This window comes from Hyla sarda, unplaced genomic scaffold (assembly GCF_029499605.1).
Source record: "Hyla sarda isolate aHylSar1 unplaced genomic scaffold, aHylSar1.hap1 scaffold_173, whole genome shotgun sequence".
In the NCBI taxonomy this organism is placed as follows: Eukaryota; Metazoa; Chordata; class Amphibia; order Anura; family Hylidae; genus Hyla; species Hyla sarda.
The window spans coordinates 73,189-96,963 of NW_026608371.1; the positions used below are offsets into that span (position 1 = coordinate 73,189).

Genomic DNA, 23,775 nt, shown 5'->3' on the forward strand with positions numbered 1-23,775 from the left:
TTTTTGGGCCTTTTTTTCCCAATGTTGTTGTATATTTTTGTATCAAATTAATTCCCCTCCCCTTTCTCTTTACATCAACCCACGTCATCAGTTCTGGCTATTGAAATTACTTCCCCTCCCCGCCAGCTGATGTAACCCAGTCAGAGGAAGCGCCATCCATGTCCTCCACCTCATGGATCCATCTCCAAGGATCTGAATAAATCCACATCTTCAAGTGCATACAGTGGGTGAGTGCGGTATCTTCATCTTTTCTCCTCTTTTTCATATTTATGGCCTATCGAATTTATACCTGCACCCCCAGGGATTACTTATACCTGAAGCTCCAAGAGTAAACCTCCACGAATCGTTCTTATATGGTTGTTACTTAGAGAGTCCAGTCACTGGTGCCACTCACCTCTCTTTACTCGGATTATAGTAGTTATATTCTTATATATAGGAGCAGTATTATAGTAGTTATATTCTTGTATATAGGAGCAGTATTATAGTAGTTATATTCTTATATATAGGAGCAGTATTATAGTAGTTATATTCTTGTATATAGGAGCAGTATTATAGTAGTTATATTCTTGTATATAGGAGCAGTATTATAGTAGATATATTCTTGTATATAGGAGGCAGTATTATAATAGTTATATTCTTATATATAGGAGCAGTATTATAGTAGTTATATTCTTGTATATAGGAGCAGTATTATAGTAGTTATATTCTTGTATATAGGAGCAGTATTATAGTAGTTATATTCTTGTATATAGGAGCAGTATTATAGTAGTTATATTCTTGTATATAGGAGCAGTATTATAGTAGTTATATTCTTGTATATAGGAGCAGTATTATAGTAGTTATATTCTTGTATATAGGAGCAGTATTATAGTAGTTATATTCTTGTATATAGGAGCAGTATTATAGTAGTTATATTCTTGTATATAGGAGCAGTATTATAGTAGTTATATTCTTGTATATAGGAGCAGTATTATAGTAGATATATTCTTGTATATAGGGGGCAGTATTATAGTAGATATATTCTTGTATATAGGGGGCAGTATTATAGTAGTTATATTCTTGTATATAGGAGCAGTATTATAGTAGTTATATTCCTGTATATAGGAGCAGTATTATAGTAGTTATATTCCTGTATATAGGAGGCAGTATTATAGTAGTTATATTCTTGTATATAGGAGGCAGTATTATAGCAGTTATATTCTTGTATATAGGAGCAGTATTATAGTAGTTATATTCTTGTATATAGGAGCAGTATTATAGTAGTTATATTCTTGTATATAGGAGCAGTATTATAGTAGTTATATTCTTGTATATAGGAGCAGTATTATAGTAGTTATATTCTTGTATATAGGAGCAGTATTATAGTAGTTATATTCTTATATATAGGAGCAGTATTATAGTAGTTATATTCTTGTATATAGAGGGCAGTATTATAGTAGTTATATTCTTGTATATAGAGGGCAGTATTATAGTAGTTATATTCTTGTATATAGGAGCAGTATTATAGTAGTTATATTCTTGTATATAGGAGGCAGTATTATAGTAGTTATATTCTTGTATATAGGAGCAGTATTATAGTAGTTATATTCTTGTATATAGGAGCAGTATTATAGTAGATATATTCTTGTATATAGGAGGCAGTATTATAGTAGTTATATTCTTGTATATAGGAGCAGTATTATAGTAGTTATATTCTTGTATATCGGAGGCAGTATTATAGTAGTTATATTCATGTACATAGGAGCAGTATTATAATAGTTATATTCTTATATATAGGAGCAGTATTATAGTAGTTATATTCTTGTATATAGGGAGCAGTATTATAGTAGTTATATTCTTATATATAGGAGCAGTATTATAGTAGTTATATTCTTGTATATAGGAGCAGTATTATAGTAGATATATTCTTGTATATAGGAGGCAGTATTATAGTAGTTATATTCTTGTATATAGGAGGCAGTATTATAGTAGTTATATTCTTGTATATAGGAGCAGTATTATAGTAGTTATATTCTTGTATATAGGAGCAGTATTATAGTAGATATATTCTTGTATATCGGAGCAGTATTATAGTAGTTATATTCTTGTATATAGGGGCAGTATTATAGTAGTTATATTCTTGTATATAGGAGCAGTATTATAGTAGTTATATTCTTGTATATAGGAGCAGTATTATAGTAGTTATATTCTTGTATATAGGAGCAGTATTATAGTAGTTATATTCTTGTATATAGGAGGCAGTATTATAGTAGTTATATTCTTGTATATAGGAGAAGTATTATAGTAGTTATATTCTTGTATATAGGAACAGTACTATAGTAGTTATATTCTTGTATATAGGAACAGTACTATAGTAGTTATATTCTTGTATATAGGAGGCAGTATTATAGTAGTTATATTCTTGTATATAGGAGCAGTATTATAGTAGTTATATTCTTGTATATAGGAGCAGTATTATAATAGTTATATTCTTGTATATAGGAGGCAGTATTATAGTAGTTATATTCTTGTATGTAGGAGCAGTATTATAGTAGTTATATTCTTGTATATAGGAGCAGTATTATAGTAGTTATATTCTTGTATGTAGGAGCAGTATTATAGTAGTTATATTCTTGTATATAGGGGCAGTATTATAGTAGTTATATTCTTGTATATAGGAGGCAGTATTATAGTAGTTATATTCTTGTATATAGGAGCAGTATTATAGTAGTTATATTCTTGTATATAGGAGCAGTATTATAGTAGTTATATTCTTGTATATAGGAGCAGTATTATAGTAGTTATATTCTTGTATATAGGAGCAGTATTATAGTAGTTATATTCTTGTATATAGGAGCAGTATTATAGTAGTTATATTCTTGTATGTAGGAGCAGTATTATAGTAGATATATTCTTGTATATAGGAGCAGTATTATAGTAGTTATATTCTTGTATATAGGGGCAGTATTATAGTAGTTATATTCTTGTATATAGGAGCAGTATTATAGTAGTTATATTCTTGTATATAGGAGCAGTATTATAGTAGTTATATTCTTGTATATAGGAGAAGTATTATAGTAGTTATATTCTTGTATATAGGAGCAGTATTATAGTAGTTATATTCTTGTATATAGGAGCAGTATTATAGTAGTTATATTCTTGTATATAGGAGCAGTATTATAGTAGTTATATTCTTGTATATCGGAGGCAGTATTATAGGAGTTATATTCTTGTATATAGGAGCAGTATTATAGTAGTTATATTCTTGTATATAGGAGCAGTATTATAGTAGATATATTCTTGTATATAGGAGGCAGTATTATAGTAGTTATATTCTTGTATATAGGAGCAGTATTATAGTAGTTATATTCTTGTATATAGGAGCAGTATTATAGTAGTTATATTCTTGTATATAGGATACAGTATTATAGTAGTTATATTCTTGTATATAGGAGCAGTATTATAGTAGTTATATTCTTGTATATAGGAGCAGTATTATAGTAGATATATTCTTGTATATAGGAGGCAGTATTATAGTAGTTATATTCTTGTATATAGGAGCAGTATTATAGTAGTTATATTCTTGTATATAGGAGCAGTATTATAGTAGTTATATTCTTGTATATAGGAGCAGTATTATAGTAGTTATATTCTTGTATATAGGAGCAGTATTATAGTAGTTATATTCTTGTATATCGGAGGCAGTATTATAGGAGTTATAGTGTTATATGGAGTTGCTCTGTGATGACTTTGCCTAATTTGAATGTTAGATTTGCAATAAATACACCATTATATTAATCTCCCCGGTCTGGACGCTGCCATCGGCTGCTTCTCTTGCGGTCAGAGCAGAGGATTATGGGACCATCCAGTAATATTACAATAGATAAAGATAACAAGGACATATAGTGAAGAGCAGTCTATGCCGCTCAGCTGACGGGGTCTGTCACCTCTTAAAGGGCACCGCGTTCTTCAGGGCCGTCTCCACGTCGCTGACATTTCCTCTTGCCAGCTCGCTGACAGTAATGAATCCGGCATTGTACAGAGCTCGCGCCCTCTGAGCATTCAGCAGGTCCAGGCGGACCAGATCGCAGAGCTCCCGCTGCACACCGAAGGTGAGCCGGCTCTGGAACTGAGAGAGGAGAAGCTCCATATTGTGCCAACCCAGGCGGTTACTGAACACCGTCACCATCCCTGAAAGACACAACGCGGGGCGACACACTGTAACGAATTACTAGGTTACATCCTGTGCAATCCCCATACGCAGCGGTAAAGAGTTTAAAGGGATATTCCGGGTTTATACATCTTATCCCCTATCCAAAGGATAGGGGATACGATGTAGGATCGCAGGGGTCCTGCCGCTGTGGACCCCCGCGATCTCGGTGTAGCCCTCGGCATTCTGTGCCGGGCGCAGCCTCCGAGACAGGGGTGTGACATCACTGCCACGCCCCCTAGTGACGTAAAGTCATGCCTCCTCCATTCAGGTCTATGGGAGAGGGCGTGACATTACGTCCCCTCCATTCATGTCTATGGGAGAGGGTGTGACATTACTCCCCTCCATTCATGTCTATGGGAGAAGGCGTGACATTACTCCCCTCCATTCATGTCTATGGGAGAGGACATGACATTACTCCCCTCCATTCATGTCTATGGGAGAGGGCGTGACATTACTCCCCTCCATTCATGTCTATGGGAGAGGGCGTGACATTACTCCCCTCCATTCATGTCTATGGGAGAGGGCGTGACATTACTCCCCTCCATTCATGTCTATGGGAGAGGGCGTGACATTACTCCCCTCCATTCATGTCTATGGGAGAAGGCGTGACATTACTCCCCTCCATTCAAGTCTATGGGAGAGGACATGACATTACGCCCCCTCCATTCATGTCTATGGGAGAGGACATGACATTACTCCCCTCCATTCATGTCTATGGGAGAGGGCGTGACATTACTCCCCTCCATTCATGTCTATGGGAGAGGGCGTGACATTACTCCCCTCCATTCATGTCTATGGGAGAGGGCGTGACATTACTCCCCTCCATTCATGTCTATGGGAGAGGGCGTGACATTACTCCCCTCCATTCATGTCTATGGGAGAAGGCGTGACATTACTCCCCTCCATTCAAGTCTATGGGAGAGGACATGACATTACGCCACCTCCATTCATGTCTATGGGAGAGGGCGTGACATTACGTCCCCTCCATTCATGTCTATGGGAGAGGGCGTGACATTACGCCCCCTCCATTCATGTCTATGGGAGAGGGCGTGACATTACGCCCCCTCCATTCATGTCTATGGGAGAGGGCGTGACATTACTCCCCTCCATTCATGTCTATGGGAGAGGGCGTGACATTACTCCCCTCCATTCATGTCTATGGGAGAGGACGTGACATTACTCCCCTCCATTCATGTCTATGAGAGAGGGCGTGACATTACTCCCCTCCATTCATGTCTATGGGAGAGGGCGTGACATTACTCCCCTCCATTCATGTCTATGGGAGAGGGCGTGACATTACTCATTACTCCCCTCCATTCATGTCTATGGGAGAGGGCAAGACATTACTCCCCTCCGTTCATGTCTATGGGAGAGGGCGTGACATTACTCCCCTCCATTCATGTCTATGGGTGAGGGCGTGACATTACTCCCCTCCATTCATGTCTATGGGAGAGGGCGTGACATTACTCCCCTCCATTCATGTCTATGGGAGAAGGCGTGACATTACTCCCCTCCATTCATGTCTATGGGAGAGGGCGTGACATTACTCCCCTCCATTCATGTCTATGGGAGAGGACGTGACATTACTCCCCTCCATTCATGTCTATGGGAGAGGGCGTGACATTACTCCCCTCCATTCATGTCTATGGGAGAGGGCGTGACATTACTCCCCTCCATTCATGTCTATGGGAGAGGGCGTGACATTACTCCCCTCCATTCATGTCTATGGGAGAGGGCGTGACATTACTCCCCTCCATTCATGTCTATGGGAGAAGGCGTGACATTACTCCCCTCCATTCATGTCTATGGGAGAGGGCGTGACATTACTCCCCTCCATTCATGTCTATGGGAGAGGACGTGACATTACTCCCCTCCATTCATGTCTATGGGAGAGGGCGTGACATTACTCCCCTCCATTCATGTCTATGGGAGAGGGCGTGACATTACTCCCCTCCATTCATGTCTATGGGAGAGGGCGTGACATTACTCCCCTCCATTCATGTCTATGGGAGAGGGCGTGACATTACTCCCCTCCATTCATGTCTATGGGAGAGGGCGTGACATTACTCCCCTCCATTCATGTCTATGGGAGAAGGCGTGACATTACGCCCCCTCCATTCATGTCTATGGGAGAGGGCGTGACATTACTCCCCTCCATTCATGTCTATGGGAGAGGACATGACATTACGCCCCCTCCATTCATGTCTATGGGAGAGGGCGTGACATTACGTCCCCTCCATTCATGTCTATGGGAGAGGGCGTGACATTACGCCCCCTCCATTCATGTCTATGGGAGAGGGCGTGACATTACTCCCCTCCATTCATGTCTATGGGAGAGGGCGTGACATTACTCCCCTCCATTCATGTCTATGGGAGAGGACGTGACATTACTCCCCTCCATTCATGTCTATGAGAGAGGGCGTGACATTACTCCCCTCCATTCATGTCTATGGGAGAGGGCGTGACATTACTCCCCTCCATTCATGTCTATGGGAGAGGGCGTGACATTACTCCCCTCCATTCATGTCTATGAGAGAGGGCGTGACATTACTCCCCTCCATTCATGTCTATGGGAGAGGGCGTGACATTACTCCCCTCCATTCATGCCTATGGGAGAGGGCGTGACATTACTCCCCTCCATTCATGCCTATGGGAGAGGGCGTGACATTACTCCCCTCCATTCATGTCTATGGGAGAGGGCGTGACATTACTCATTACTCCCCTCCATTCATGTCTATGGGAGAGGGCAAGACATTACTCCCCTCCGTTCATGTCTATGGGAGAGGGCGTGACATTACTCCCCTCCATTCAGGTCTATGGGAGAGGACGTGACATTACTCCCCTCCATTCATGTCTATGAGAGAGGGCGTGACATTACTCCCCTCCATTCATGTCTATGGGAGAGGGCGTGACATTACTCCCCTCCATTCATGTCTATGGGAGAGGGCGTGACATAACTCCCCTCCATTCATGCCTATGGGAGAGGGCGTGACATTACACCCCTCCATTCATGCCTATGGGAGAGGGCGTGACATTACTCCCCTCCATTCATGTCTATGGGAGAGGGCGTGACATTACGCCCCCTCCATTCATGTCTATGGGAGAGGGCGTGACATTACTCCCCTCCATTCATGTCTATGGGAGAGGGCGTGACATTACTCCCCTCCATTCATGTCTATGGGAGAAGGCGTGACATTACTCCCCTCCATTCATGTCTATGGGAGAGGGCGTGACATTACTCCCCTCCATTCATGTCTATGAGAGAGGGCGTGACATTACTCCCCTCCATTCATGTCTATGGGAGAGGGCGTGACATTACTCCCCTCCATTCATGCCTATGGGAGAGGGCGTGACATTACTCCCCTCCATTCATGCCTATGGGAGAGGGCGTGACATTACTCCCCTCCATTCATGTCTATGGGAGAGGGCGTGACATTACGCCCCCTCCATTCATGTCTATGGGAGAGGGCGTGACATTACGCCCCCTCCATTCATGTCTATGGGAGAGGGCGTGACATTACGTCCCCTCCATTCATGTCTATGGGAGAGGGCGTGACATTACTCCCCTCCATTCATGTCTATGGGAGAAGGCGTGACATTACACCCCCTCCATTCATGTCTATGGGAGAGGGCGTGACATTACACCCCTCCATTCATGTCTATGGGAGAGGGCGTGACATTACTCCCCTCCATTCATGTCTATGGGAGAGGGCGTGACATTACTCCCCTCCATTCATGTCTATGGGAGAGGGCGTGACATTACTCCCCTACATTCATGTCTATGGGAGAGGGCGTGACATTACTCCCCTCCATTCATGTCTATGGGAGAGGGCGTGACATTACTCCCCTCCATTCATGTCTATGGGAGAGGGCGTGACATTACTCCCCTCCATTCATGTCTATGGGAGAGGACGTGACATTACTCCCCTCCATTCATGTCTATGGGAGAGGGCGTGACATTACGCCCCTCCATTCATGTCTATGGGAGAGGGCGTGACATTACTCCCCTCCATTCATGCCTATGGGAGAGGGCGTGACATTACTCCCCTCCATTCATGTCTATGGGAGAGGGCGTGACATTACTCCCCGCCATTCATGTCTATGGGAGAGGGCGTGACATTACTCCCCTCCATTCATGTCTATGGGAGAGGGCGTGACATTACTCCCCTCCATTCATGTCTATGGGAGAGGGCGTGACATTACTCCCCTCCATTCATGTCTATGGGAGAGGGCGTGACGGCAGTCACGCCCTCTCCCAATAGACATGAATGGAGGGGGCGTAGTGTCACGCCCTCTCCCATAGACATGAATGGAGGATGCGTGATGTCACTAGGGGGTGTGGCCATGACGTTACGTTCCCGTCTCGGAGGCTTCGCCCAGCACAGAATGCGTCGGGACCTCTGCGATCACACATCTTATCATAAGATGTATAAACCCAGAATCCCCCTTTAATAGCAAATCGGGCTCTGCTACATCTGTATAGAGGAGTGCTGCAGACTGATGACACTCACCGGCGTAGGTGGCGGCGGACTGCTGCAGGGACTGGAGCTGACCGCGACTGCAGCCATACTTTTTAGTCAGTTCTGATAAAGGGACTTCACTGATTAACTCCAAAAGGACGAGACTCGTGTAGAACCTGCAGAAACAAGACGTGATCACGTGATCGGATGGCGGCACCAAGTATATACCGCGACCCCCGCTGTACACACACAGTCAGCCGCACAGCAGATCTAACATGTCGCGGTCAGTCACCTCTTATGGATGGCGATCTGGCGTTGCTGGCGGTCATTTTTGGCGACAATTTTCCCCTTCACAGAGCGGGCCAGGAAGCCTTCCTCGATCCCCACCAGCTCGGCCACGCGTTTCATGGACAGGGAGAGCTTCTCCCAGAGGCAGAAGAACTGGTACCAGTCGATGGTCGCCCATTCCTCATACACGGGGGTGACCTGAACCGATACGAAACAACTCAGTGACACCTGGCGGACTCTTATAGGGCGCGGTCATGTGATCACTTACCAGATACAGGATGTGCAGGTCGTTCTCCAGGACAAAGCCTTTCATTGCCCTCTGAAGATCCGCAAAAATCCCCAGAGCCTCAGAGGGCGACAGCGAAGACGAGAGGGTGGCAGAGCCGAGCTTGGTGGGGCGATAAACCTCCGCTGCCAAAGGGAACATCAGAATGGGTCACATACAGATTATGGAATTACCCCCTTAAAGGGGTACTCCTCTGGAAAACTTTTTTTTTTTTTTTAAATCAACTGGTGCCAGAAAGTTAAACAGATTTGTAAATTACTTCTATTAAAAAAATCTTAATCCTTCCAGTACATATTAGCTGCTGAATACTACAGAGGAAATGGTTTTCTTTTCGGAACATAGAGCTCTCATGACCACAGTGCTCTCTGCTGACATCTCTGTCCATTTTAAGAACTGTCCAGAGCAGGAGAAAATCCTCATAGCAAACATATGCTGCTCTGGACAGTTCCTAAAATGGACAGAGGTGTCAGCAGAGAGCACTGTGGTCATGAGCTCAGCAGAGAGCTCTGTGTTCAAAAAAGAAAATAATTTCCTCTCTAGTATTCAGCAGCTAATAAGTACTGGAAGGATCTACCTCAGGAACTGGTCACAGCAGGAACAATTAACAGCTTTAAAGCAGGATTAAATACATTCCTGGAACAAAATAACATTAATGCTTATGAAGAAATATAAAATCCCTTCCCCAATATCGCGCCGCACCCCGACCCCTTATCCCCTTACACCCCTACCCCTTATCCCCTTACACCCCTACCCCTTATCCCCTTACACCCCTCCCCCTTATCCCCTTACACCCCTCCCCCTTATCCCCTTACACCCCGACCCCTTATCCCCTTACACCCCGACCCCTTATCCCCTTACACCCCTCCCCCTTATCCCCTTACACCCCTCCCCCTAATCCCCTTACACCCCTCCCCCTTATCCCCTTACACCCCTCCCCCTTATCCCCTTACACCCCTCCCCCTTATCCCCTTATACCCCTCCCCCTTATCCCCTTACACCCCTCCCCCTTATCCCCTTACACCCCTACCCCTTATCCCCTTACACCCCTCCCCCTTATCCCCTTACACCCCTCCCCCTTATCCCCTTATACCCCTCCCCCTTATCCCCTTACACCCCTACCCCTTTTCCCCTACACCCCTACCCCTTATCCCCTTACACCCCGACCCCTTATCCCCTTACACCCCTCCCCCTTAATTCCCTGGTTGGACTTGATGGACATATGTCTTTTTTCGACCGTACTAACTATGTAACTATGATTAAGAGTTTTTAATAGAAGTAATTCACAAGTCTGTTAAACTTTCCGGCAACAGTTGATTTAAAAAAATAAAAAAAATAAAAAAGTTTTCCACCGGAGTACCCCTTTAATCCTTCCAGTACTTTTAAAGGGCTGTGTACTACAGAGGAAATGCTTTTCTTTTTGGATTTCTCTTCTGTAACAACCACAGTGCTCTCTGCTGACATCTCTGTCCAATATAGGTACTGTCCAGAGCAGGAGAAAATCCCCATAGCAATCATATGCTGCTCTGGACAGTTCCTAAAATGGACAGAGGTGTCAGCAGAGAGCACTGTGGTCATGATGTCAGCAGAGAGCACTGTGGTCATGACAGAGAGAAAAAACAAAAAGAAAAGAATTTCCTCTGTACTGAAAGGATTAAAGGGGTATTCCGGACTTCACGCCACGCCCCCTCCATTCATGTCTATGGGAGGGGGCGTCACGCCCCCTCCCATAGACATGAATGGAGGGGGCGTGGCGTGACGTCACGTCCCCAGTCCCGGAAAATGCGGGTGTTGCAGGTAAATCGCGGGGGTCTCAGCGATCTTATCCCCTATCCTTTGCATAGGGGGTAAAATGTTTTTGCTCGGAATACCCCTTTAAGATTTGTTTAATAGAAGTAATTTAAAAATCTGTTCAACTTTCTGGCACCAGTCTATTTAAAAAAAAAAAAAAAAAGTTTTCCAGTGGAGTGCCCCTTTAAGGTCACATGTCCTCCTCTGGGGTAATAATGATTGGTTGGGGTCCTTACCTTTCTCTCCATCCCGCTCCTCCTCCATCACCTGTATGAACTCGTTCCTCAGCAGCCATTCCACACACGCCTCTATGGCCCCGTGCTCCTCCCCATCCCCCTCTTCCTCCTCTTTCAGACTCGCGGCCAACAGGGTGCAGGAGGCGTAAGTCCGCACATCATTGGGCGTGTCCGCCACGCCGCCCACGATGATCTGGGGACAAACCACAAACAATGGCTCCACGGACATTAAAGGGTTACTCCACTGGAAAACATTTTTTTTTTTTTCCTTTTTTAAAATCAACAGATTTGTAAATTACTTCTATTTAAAAATCTTAACCCTTCCAGTACTTATCAGCTGCTGTATGCTTCACAGGAAGTTCTTTTCTTTTTGAATTTCCTTTCTGTCTGATCACAGTGCTCTCTGCTGACACCTCTGTCCATGTCAGGAACTGTCCAGAGTAGGAGAAAATCCTCATAGAAAACCTCTCCTGCTCTGGACAGTTCCTAAAATGGACAGAGGAGTCAGCAGAGAGCACTGTGGACAGGCAGAAAGGAAATTCAAAAAGAAAAGAACTTCCTGTGGATCATACAGCAGCTGATAAAAAAAAATCTTAATCCTTCCAGTACTTATCAGCTGCTGTATGCTCCACAGGAAGTTCTTTTCTTTTTGAATTTCCTTTCTGCCTGTCCACAGTGCTCTCTGCCGACACCTCTGTACACGTCAGGAACTGTCCAGAGCAGGAGAGGTTTTCTATGAGGATTTTCTCCTACTCTGGACAGTTCCTAAAATGAACAGAGGTGTCAGCAGAGAGCACTGTGGTCAGACAGAAAGGAAATTCAAAAAGAAAAGAACTTCCTGTGAAGCATACAGCAGCTGATAAGTACTGGAAGGATTGAGATTAAGTAATTTACAAATCTATTTTACTTTCTGGCACCAAAAAATAAAAATGAAAATGTTTTCCAGTGGAGTTCCCCTTTAATGTCAGTCACATCTCTTACGGGGGACACGTGTTACATCATCATCCAGTGTGTCCAGTCCGCGGTTTGGATGGAGCGCTGGTATTTTCGCGGTGTGCGCTCTGAAGATGTTACTTATTATTACTATTCCTTTCTTCTATAAACTCCACCATAAATCCTAAACACCTGAAGTTCTGTCTGTGTAAGTCAGTGTTTCCCAAGCAGGGTGCCTCCAGCTGTTGCAAAACTACAATTCCCAGCATGCTCAGACAGCCTTCAGCTGTCTGAGCATGCTGGGAGTTGTAGTTTTGCAACGGCGGTTGGGAAACACTAGTGTAAGTGATACATGAAACAGGAGGCTCAGGATGAGAAAGAAACAGGAGGCTCAGGATGAGAAGGGAACAGGAGGCTCAGGATGAGAAGGGAACAGAAGGCTCAGGATGAGAAGGGAACAGGAGGCTCAGGATGAGAAGGAAACAGGAGGCTCAGGATGAGAAAGAAACTGGAGGCTCAGGATGAGAAGGAAACAGGAGGCTCAGGATGAGAAGGAAACAGGAGGCTCAGGATGAGAAGGGAACAGGAGGCTCAGGATGAGAAGGAAACAGGAGGCTCAGGATGAGAAGGAAACAGGAGGCTCAGGATGAGAAGGAAACAGGAGGCTCAGGATGAGAAGGAAACAGGAGGCTCAGGATGAGAAGGAAACAGGAGGCTCAGGATGAGAAGGAAACAGGAGGCTCAGGATGAGAAGGGAACAGGAGGCTCAGGATGAGAAGGAAACAGGAGGCTCAGGATGAGAAGGGAACAGGAGGCTCAGGATGAGAAGGGAACAGGAGGCTCAGGATGAGAAGGGAACAGGAGGCTCAGGATGAGAAGGGAACAGGAGGCTCAGGATGAGAAGGAAACAGGAGGCTCAGGATGAGAAGGGAACAGGAGGCTCAGGATGAGAAGGAAACAGGAGGCTCAGGATGAGAAGGGAACAGGAGGCTCAGGATGAGAAGGGAACAGGAGGCTCAGGATGAGAAGGGAACAGGAGGCTCAGGATGAGAAGGAAACAGGAGGCTCAGGATGAGAAAGAAACTGGAGGCTCAGGATGAGAAGGAAACAGGAGGCTCAGGATGAGAAGGGAACAGGAGGCTCAGGATGAGAAGGAAACAGGAGGCTCAGGATGAGAAGGAAACAGGAGGCTCAGGATGAGAAGGGAACAGGAGGCTCAGGATGAGAAGGAAACAGGAGGCTCAGGATGAGAAGGAAACAGGAGGCTCAGGATGAGAAGGAAACAGGAGGCTCAGGATGAGAAGGAAACAGGAGGCTCAGGATGAGAAGGGAACAGGAGGCTCAGGATGAGAAGGGAACAGGAGGCTCAGGATGAGAAGGGAACAGGAGGCTCAGGATGAGAAGGGAACAGGAGGCTCAGGATGAGAAGGAAACAGGAGGCTCAGGATGAGAAGGGAACAGTTCTCCCCTATACTGAGGGAGGACGCAGACCTTACTGTGGCCCCCGTGGCGCCCCCTGTAGGCGGCATTGGGGAGGACTGAAGCAGATGTAGGTATTGTCCTCAGCCCTGTGACGTCTCTCACCTCTAGGATGGCGCGGATCATGCTCCCGGTGACCCCCGACCCCTCTTTCCGCTGCAGACAGCTCTGGACCGGTCGCAGGGACCCCTGCAGTAAGCTCATCCCCTTGGATCGCTCCACCGCCTTACACACCAGGATGCTCTCCCCTGCGGACAGAAGACGCTCCATGTTACATCTCCTCACTAGTGTCATGGTCTCTCGTACTCAGATCTCCGCCCCCCGACCCTATGCTCAGATCTCAGCCCCCCGACCCTATGCTCAGATCTCCGCCCCCCCGACCCTATGCTCAGATCTCCGCCCCCCCGACCCTATGCTCAGATCTCCGCCCCCCCGACCCTATGCTCAGATCTCCGCCCCCCCGACCCTATGCTCAGATCTCCGCCCCCCCGACCCTATGCTCAGATCTCCGCCCCCCGACCCTATGCTCAGATCTCAGCCCCCCCCCCGACCCTATGCTCAGATCTCCGCCCCCCCGACCCTATGCTCAGATCTCGGCCCCCCGACCCTATGCTCAGATCTCGGCCCCCCCCGACCCTATGCTCAGATCTCGGCCCCCCCCCGACCCTATGCTCAGATCTCGGCCCCCCCCCGACCCTATGCTCAGATCTCCGCCCCCCCCCGACCCTATGCTCAGATCTCCGCCCCCCCCGACCCTATGCTCAGATCTCCGCCCCCCGACCCTATGCTCAGATCTCCGCCCCCCGACCCTATGCTCAGATCTCCGCCCCCCGACCCTATGATCAGATCTCCGCCCCCCCCGACCCTATGATCAGATCTCCGCCCCCCGACCCTATGCTCAGATCTCCGCCCCCCCCCGACCCTATGATCAGATCTCCGCCCCCCCGACCCTATGCTCAGATCTCCGCCCCCCCGACCCTAGGCTCAGATCTCCGCCCCCCCGACCCTATGCTCAGATCTCCGCCCCCCCGACCCTAGGCTCAGATCTCCGCCCCCCCCGACCCTATGCTCAGATCTCCGCCCCCCGACCCCATGCTCAGATCTCCGCCCCCCGACCCCATGCTCAGATCTCCGCCCCCCGACCCTATGCTCAGATCTCCGCCCCCCGACCCTATGCTCAGATCTCCGCCCCATGACCCTATGCTCAGATCTCCGCCCACCCTGACCCTATGCTCAGATCTCCGCCCACCCTGACCCTATGCTCAGATCTCTGCCCCATGACCCTAGGCTCAGATCTCCGCCCCCCCGACCCTATGCTTAGATCTTCGCCCCCCGACCCTATGCTTAGATCTTCGCCCCCCCCCCCCCGACCCTATGCTCAGATCTCCGCCCCCCGACCCTAGGCTCAGATCTCCGCCCCCCGACCCTAGGCTCAGATCTCCGCCCCCCGACCCTAGGCTCAGATCTCCGCCCCCCGACCCTAGGCTCAGATCTCCGCCCCCCGACCCCATGCTTAGATCTCCGCCCCCCGACCCCATGCTCAGATCTCCGCCCCATGACCCTATGCTCAGATCTCCGCCCCCTGACCCTAGGCTCAGATCTCCGCTCACCCCGACCCTATGCTCAGATCTCTGCCCCATGACCCTAGGCTCAGATCTCCGCCCCCGACCCTATGCTCAGATCTCCACCCCCCGACCCTATGCTTAGATCTTCGCCCCCCCCCGACCCTAGGCTCAGATCTCCGCCCCCGACCCTATGCTCAGATCTCGGCCCCCCGACCCTATGCTCAGATCTCCGCCCCCCGACCCCATGCTTAGATCTCCGCCCCCAGACCCTATGCTCAGATCTCCGCCCCATGACCCTAGGCTCAGATCTCCGCCCCATGACCCTAGGCTCAGATCTCCGCCCCCTGACCCTAGGCTCAGATCTCCGCCCCCCGACCCTAGGCTCAGATCTCCGCCCCCCGACAATATGCTCAGATCTCCGCCCCATGACCCTATGCTCAGATCTCCGCCCCCTGACCCTATGCTCAGATCTCTGCCCCATGACCCTAGGCTCAGATCTCCGCCCCCCCGACCCTATGCTTAGATCTCCGCCCCCCGACCCTATGCTTAGATCTTCGCCCCCCCCGACCCTAGGCTCAGATCTCCGCCCCCGACCCTATGCTCAGATCTCCGCCCCCTGACCCTAGGCTCAGATCTCTGCCCCCTGACCCTAGGCTCAGATCTCCGCCCCCCGACCCTAGGCTCAGATCTCCGCTCCCCGACCCTATGCTTAGATCTTCGCCCCCCCGACCCTAGGCTCAGATCTCCGCCCCCCGACCCTAGGCTCAGATCTCCGCCCCCCCGACCCTATGCTCAGATCTCCGCCCCATGACCCTAGGCTCAGATCTCCGCTCACCCCCTGCCCTCACCTTCAGTGTCCACCCCTTTGCGGCCGGCTCTTCCCGCCATCTGTTTATAGGTCAGGATGTCCAGGAGTCGGCCATTAAATAGCGGGGACCTGATGATGACCCGTCGGGCGGGGAGGTTGACCCCAGATGACAAGGTGGAGGTGGCAGCCAGGACGCGGACGATCCCCTGCCGGAAGGCGCCTTCTACCACATCGCGCTCATCGAACGTCAGTCCTGCGGGGACACAGAAGATACAGAGGGGTCAGAGATATAAGCATAACAGTCCTGCGGGGACACAGAAGATACAGAGGGGTCAGAGATATAAGCATAACAGTCCTGCGGGGACACAGAAGATACAGAGGGGTCAGAGAAGTAAGCATAACAGTCCTGCGGGGACACAGAAGATACAGAGGGGTCAGAGATATAAGCATAACAGTCCTGCGGGGACACAGAGAATACAGAGGGGTCAGAGATATAAGCATAACAGTCCTGCGGAGAGACAGAAGATACAGAGGGGTCAGAGATATAAGCATAACAGTCCTGCGGGGACACAGAAGATACAGAGGGGTCAGAGATATAAGCATAACAGTCCTGCGGGGACACAGAAGATACAGAGGGGTCAGAGATATAACCATAACAGTCCTGCGGGGACACAGAAGATACAGAGGGGTCAGAGATATAAGCATAACAGTCCTGCGGGGACACAGAAGATACAGAGGGGTCAGAGAAGTAAGCATAACAGTCCTGCGGGGACACAGAAGATACAGAGGGGTCAGAGATATAAGCATAACAGTCCTGCGGGGACACAGAAGATACAGAGGGGTCAGAGATATAACCATAACAGTCCTGCAGGGACACAGAAGATACAGAGGGGTCAGAGATATAAGCATAACAGTCCTGCGGGGACACAGAAGATACAGAGGGGTCAGAGATATAAGCATAACAGTCCTGCGGAGAGACAGAAGATACAGAGGGGTCAGAGATATAACCATAACAGTCCTGCGGGGACACAGAAGATACAGAGGGGTCAGAGATATAACCATAACAGTCCTGCGGGGACACAGAAGATACAGAGAGGTCAGAGATATAACCAGAACAGTCCTGCGGGGACACAGAAGATACAGAGGGGTCAGAGATATAACCAGAACAGTCCTGCGGGGACACAGAGAATACAGAGGGGTCAGAGATATAAGAATAACAGTCCTGCGGGGACACAGAAGATACAGAGGGGTCAGAGATATAAGCATAACAGTCCTGCGGGGACACAGAAGATACAGAGGGGTCAGAGATATAAGCATAACAGTCCTGCGGGGACACAGAAGATACAGAGGGGTCAGAGATATAAGCATAACAGTCCTGCGGAGAGACAGAAGATACAGAGGGGTCAGAGATATAACCATTACAGTCCTGCGGGGACACAGAAGATACAGAGGGGTCAGAGATATAACCATAACAGTCCTGCGGGGACACAGAAGATACAGAGGGGTCAGAGATATAACCAGAACAGTCCTGCGGGGACACAGAGAATACAGAGGGGTCAGAGATATAAGAATAACAGTCCTGCGGGGACACAGAAGATACAGAGGGGTCAGAGATATAACCAGAACAGTCCTGCGGGGACACAGAAGATACAGAGGGGTCAGAGATATAACCATAACAGTCCTGCGGGGACACAGAAGATACAGAGGGGTCAGAGATATAAGCATAACAGTCCTGCGGGGACACAGAAGATACAGAGGGGTCAGAGATATAAGCATAACAGTCCTGCGGGGACACAGAAGATACAGAGGGGTCAGAGATATAAGCATAACAGTCCTGCGGGGACACAGAAGATACAGAGGGGTCAGAGATATAAGCATAACAGTCCTGCGGGGACACAGAAGATACAGAGGGGTCAGAGATATAACCAGAACAGTCCTGCGGGGACACAGAGAATACAGAGGGGTCAGAGATATAACCATAACAGTCCTGCGGGGACACAGAAGATACAGAGGGGTCAGAGATATAAGCATAACAGTCCTGCGGGGACACAGAAGATACAGAGGGGTCAGAGATATAACCATAACAGTCCTGCGGGGACACAGAAGATACAGAGGGGTCAGAGATATAACCAGAACAGTCCTGCGGGGACACAGAAGATACAGAGGGGTCAGAGATATAACCAGAACAGTCCTGCGGGGACACAGAAGATACAGAGGGGTCAGAGATATAACCAGAACAGTCCTGCGGGGACACAGAAGATACAGAGGGGTCAGAGATATGAGCATAACAGTCCTGCGGGGACACAGAAGATACAGAGGGGTCAGAGATATAACCAGAACAGTCCTGCGGGGACACAGAGAATACAGAGGGGTCAGAGATATAACCATAACAGTCCTGCGGGGACACAGAAGATACAGAGGGGGTCAGAGATATAAGCATAACAGTCCTGCGGGGACACAGAAGATACAGAGGGGTCAGAGATATAAGCATAACAGTCCTGCAGGGACACAGAGAATACAGAGGGGTCAGAGATATAACCATAACAGTCCTGCGGGGACACAGAAGATACAGAGGGGTCAGAGATATAACCATAACAGTCCTGCGGGGACACAGAAGATACAGAGGGGTCAGAGATATAAGCATAACAGTCCTGCGGGGACACAGAAGATACAGAGGGGTCAGAGATATAAGCATAACAGTCCTGCGGGGACACAGAAGATACAGAGGGGTCAGAGATATAAGCATAACAGTCCTGCGGGGACACAGAAGATACAGAGGGGTCAGAGATATAACCATAACAGTCCTGCGGGGACACAGAAGATACAGAGGGGTCAGAGATATAAGAATAACAGTCCTGCGGGGACACAGAAGATACAGAGGGGTCAGAGATATAACCAGAACAGTCCTGCGGGGACACAGAGAATACAGAGGGGTCAGAGATATAACCATAACAGTCCTGCGGGGACACAGAAGATACAGAGGGGTCAGAGATATAAGAATAACAGTCCTGCGGGGACACAGAAGATACAGAGGGGTCAGAGATATAACCAGAACAGTCCTGCGGGGACACAGAAGATACAGAGGGGTCAGAGATATAAGCATAACAGTCCTGCGGGGACACAGAAGATACAGAGGGGACAGAGATATAACCAGAACAGTCCTGCGGGGACACAGAAGATACAGAGGGGTCAGAGATATAAGCATAACAGTCCTGCGGGGACACAGAAGATACAGAGGGGTCAGAGATATAACCAGAACAGTCCTGCGGGGACACAGAAGATACAGAGGGGTCAGAGATATAACCAGAACAGTCCTGCGGGGACACAGAAGATACAGAGGGGTCAGAGATATAAGCATAACAGTCCTGCGGGGACACAGAAGATACAGAGGGGTCAGAGATATAACCATAACAGTCCTGCGGGGACACAGAAGATACAGAGGGGTCAGAGATATAAGAATAACAGTCCTGCGGGGACACAGAAGATACAGAGGGGTCAGAGATATAACCATAACAGTCCTGCGGGGACACAGAAGATACAGAGGGGTCAGAGATATAAGAATAACAGTCCTGCGGGGACACAGAAGATACAGAGGGGTCAGAGATATAACCAGAACAGTCCTGCGGGGACACAGAGAATACAGAGGGGTCAGAGATATAACCATAACAGTCCTGCGGGGACACAGAAGATACAGAGGGGTCAGAAATATGAGCATAACAGTCCTGCGGGGACACAGAAGATACAGAGGGGTCAGAGATATAACCAGAACAGAGAGCTGGACGATGGAGACATAACCGTCCGTACCGGCATGATGGAACGCCACACCCCAGGGAACGGTGCGACTAAGAATGGAGTCCAGCCCAGCTGGACATCGCTTCAGCTGCCCCATCACGTCCCGTATGCCGTCCCTGTCCAGGACCACCGGAGAGACGCTCGGCTCAGCTCTGCCACCTGGTGAGACACAGACATGTGGGATGTCCCGCGCAAATCATCATCATCAATACGATTGTTATTACTGACCCCTTTCTCCTAACTGTTGCAAAACTACAACTCCCAGCATGCCGCTGTCCGGGCATGCTGGGAGTTGTAGTTTTGCAACATCTGGAGGGCCACAGTTTGGAGACCACTGCTTTAACCTGCTTTTATTTCTCCAAACTGCAGAGAAGTGGAGGGATGCTGACACCTAGTGGCTGACTTGTATATTACATTGTTTTCTCATCTAAAAAAAAAAAAACTTTTCATATAAATAATTAAGAGTCATTTTTAATATTTGAGGAGTTTTTTCTATATTTTTTTTATAAAAGTTTTTTTTATACCCATTTTTAAATAAAATCAATTTTTCTAGTTTTATTAACCGTAAACCTTGTTTCTTTTGTTGTCTTGATACGTAAATAGGAAAATTTATCACCAGTCGTGACATAAAATGCAATAAAAATATCTGTGCAAATCATTGTGATCAGCTTATATTATATATATATAAATTGACCTTTTATGGCACGCCCAGCAGAAGTTAGGAAAGTGGGTGGAGTTTACCAGGAGGGGTGTGGCTTATTTTAATTTTTAATTAGACAAATAAATATATATCAATATGTTGCTAATTAAACAATTCAGATCACATTTTTGGGACACCTTGAGGCCTCCCGTAAGTTAATGTATAGATGGTACTTAACCCCTGATAAGTTAGTTAAATACAACCCTACTAACTCGCCAATATGTTGGAGATGTAAAAAGGAAAGAGGGACATTAATCCACATTTGGTGGGAATGTGAAAGGATACAAGAGTTATGGAGGGACATTTTAGAGCTACTGATGAAGATACTAGGGGTAGATACTAGGGGTCGACCGATTATCGGTTTGGCCGATATTATCGGCTGATAATCACGATTTTGGGCATTATTGGTATCGGCAATTCCCTTACAGATAAGCCGATAATGCCCCGCACTGCCCCGCGAACGACCCCCCCCCCCCCCCCCGACCCGCCGCACCACAACCGCCCCTCCAACCCGCTGCACCCCCCACCGCCCCGGCCCCATTGCCTCCCCCATCCCTGGTTTTATTATTACCTGCTCCCGGGGCCCACGCTACTTCTTGCTCCTGCTGCGTCCTGCGTTACGCTGTGCACAATGACGAGTGACGGGCGCGACATGACGTCACCATCAGTGCGCACAGTGACAGCTCAGGAGGACGCCACCGGAGCCAGATGTAGAGTGGACCCCGGGAACAGGTAATAATAAAACCGGGGATGGGGGAGGCAGTGGGGCCGGGGCGGTGGGGGGTGCCACGCGGCGGTGGGGGGGGGAGCGGTGCGGGGGTGCCGGTGATAGGACTCGGGACCCCTGGAAAGGCAGGGGGAGAGAAGCGGGTGGCGGCGGCGGTCTATGGCACCGCAAAAGCCACTGCAGTGCATTGATTTAAAGCGCCCGCTTGATCTGCAGCGGTGTCGCGGGGGGATAAATAGCCGATAACTTATACTGGAACATCGGTATAAGTTATCGATTATCAGCCCTAACCTCCCCCGATTATCGGTATCGGCCCTAATAAAACGATATCGGTCGATCCCTAGTAGATACCTATATTAATTGTGGACCGGGATTAGCACTTCTTTCATTAGGTCTTGAAGATGTCTCATATACTGAGGCTACATTGATTTTCCATGTTCTCTCGGCAACAAGGAACGTTATTGCAAGAGCTTGGAGAAAACAAGGGGCACCAGACATAGTCCAGGTAAAGATACAATTATAATGGAAAGATTATTGGTAAGGATATAGAATGTTGGAAGTAAGGATATAGAATGGTAGAATGATGGAAGTAAGGATATAGAATGGTAGAATGATGGAAGTAAGGATATAGAATGGTGGAATGTTGGAAGTAAGGATATAGAATGGTGGAATGTTGGAAGTAAGGATATAGAATGGTAGAATGTTGGAAGTAAGGATATAGAATGGTGGAATGTTGGAAGTAAGGATATAGAATGGTAGAATGTTGGAAGTAAGGATATAGAATGGTAGAATGTTGGAAGTAAGGATATAGAATGGTAGAATGTTGGAAGTAAGGATATAGAATGGTAGAATGTTAGAAGTAAGGATATAGAATGGTAGAATGTTGGAAGTAAGGATATAAAATGGTAGAATGTGGAAGTAAGGATATAGAATGGTAGAATGTTGAAAGTAAGGATATAGAATGGTAGAAGTAAGGATATAGAATGGTAGAATGTTGGAAGTAAGGATATAGAATGTAAGAATGTTGGAAGTAAGGATATAGAATGGTAGAATGTTGGAAGTAAGGATATAGAATGTAAGAATGTTGGAAGTAAGGATATAGAATGGTAGAATGTTGGAAGTAAGGATATAGAATGGTAGAATGTGGAAGTAAGGATATAGAATGGTAGAATGTGGAAGTAAGGATATAGAATGGTAGAATGTGGAAGTAAGGATATAGAATGGTAGAATGTGGAAGTAAGGATATAGAATGGTAGAATGTTGGAAGTAAGGATATAGAATGGTAGAATGTGGAAGTAAGGATATAGAATGGTAGAATGTTGGAAGTAAGGATATAGAATGTAAGAATGTTGGAAGTAAGGATATAGAATGGTAGAATGATGGAAGTAACGATATAGAATGGTAGAATGATGGAAGTGAGGATATAGAATGGTAGAATGTTGGAAGTAAGGATATAGAATGGTAGAATGTTAGAAGTAAGGATATAGAATGGTAGAATGTTGGAAGTAAGGATATATAATGGTAGAATGTGGAAGTAAGGATATAGAATGGTAGAATGTTGAAAGTAAGGATATAGAATGGTAGAAGTAAGGATATAGAATGGTAGAAGTAAGGATATAGAATGGTAGAATGTTGGAAGTAAGGATATAGAATGGTAGAATGTTGGAAGTAAGGATATAGAATGGTAGAATGTTGGAAGTAAGGATATAAAATGGTAGAATGTTGGAAGTAAGGATATAGAATGGTAGAATGTTGGAAGTAAGGATATAAAATGGTAGAATGTTGGAAGTAAGGATATAGAATGGTAGAATGTTGGAAGTAAGGATATAGAATGGTAGAATGTTGGAAGTAAGGATATAGAATGGTAGAATGTTGGAAGTAAGGATATAGAATGGTAGAATGTTGGAAGTAAGGATATAGAATGGTAGAATGTTGGAAGTAAGGATATAGAATGTAAGAATGTTGGAAGTAAGGATATAGAATGGTAGAATGTTGGAAGTAAGGATATAGAATGGTGGAATGTTGGAAGTAAGGATATAGAATGGTAGAATGTTGGAAGTAAGGATATAGAATGGTAGAATATTGGAAGTAAGGATATAGAATGGTAGAATGTTGGAAGTAAGGATATAGAATGGTAGAATGTTGGAAGTAAGGATATAGAATGGTAGAATGTTAGAAGTAAGGATATAGAATGGTAGAATGTTGGAAGTAAGGATATATAATGGTAGAATGTGGAAGTAAGGATATAGAATGGTAGAATGTTGAAAGTAAGGATATAGAATGGTAGAAGTAAGGATATAGAATGGTAGAAGTAAGGATATAGAATGGTAGAATGTTGGAAGTAAGGATATAGAATGGTAGAATGTTGGAAGTAAGAATATAGAATGGTAGAATGTTGGAAGTAAGGATATAGAATGGTAGAATGTTGGAAGTAAGGATATAGAATGGTAGAATGTTGGAAGTAAGGATATAAAATGGTAGAATGTTGGAAGTAAGGATATAGAATGGTAGAATGTTGGAA

The 23,775-nt window shown here is 46.8% G+C and overlaps 1 protein-coding gene across 1 annotated transcript in view; it reads right to left on the minus strand.

The window, feature by feature from the left end:
- POLQ (DNA polymerase theta) overlaps positions 1 to 23,775 on the minus strand; it is a gene marked incomplete at its 3' end in the record, with an annotated part of 104,032 nt that overhangs the window by 61,180 nt on the left and 19,077 nt on the right. Inside the window, exons 8-15 of the mRNA XM_056552598.1 lie at positions 19,840 to 19,986; positions 16,076 to 16,288; positions 13,768 to 13,910; positions 11,251 to 11,443; positions 9,209 to 9,351; positions 8,945 to 9,138; positions 8,704 to 8,828; positions 3,927 to 4,170 (exon numbers count right to left, since the gene is read on the minus strand). Of these exons, the coding sequence (XP_056408573.1) occupies positions 3,927 to 4,170; positions 8,704 to 8,828; positions 8,945 to 9,138; positions 9,209 to 9,351; positions 11,251 to 11,443; positions 13,768 to 13,910; positions 16,076 to 16,288; positions 19,840 to 19,986 (1,402 nt within the window). The remainder of the gene's footprint in view (positions 1 to 3,926; positions 4,171 to 8,703; positions 8,829 to 8,944; positions 9,139 to 9,208; positions 9,352 to 11,250; positions 11,444 to 13,767; positions 13,911 to 16,075; positions 16,289 to 19,839; positions 19,987 to 23,775) is intronic.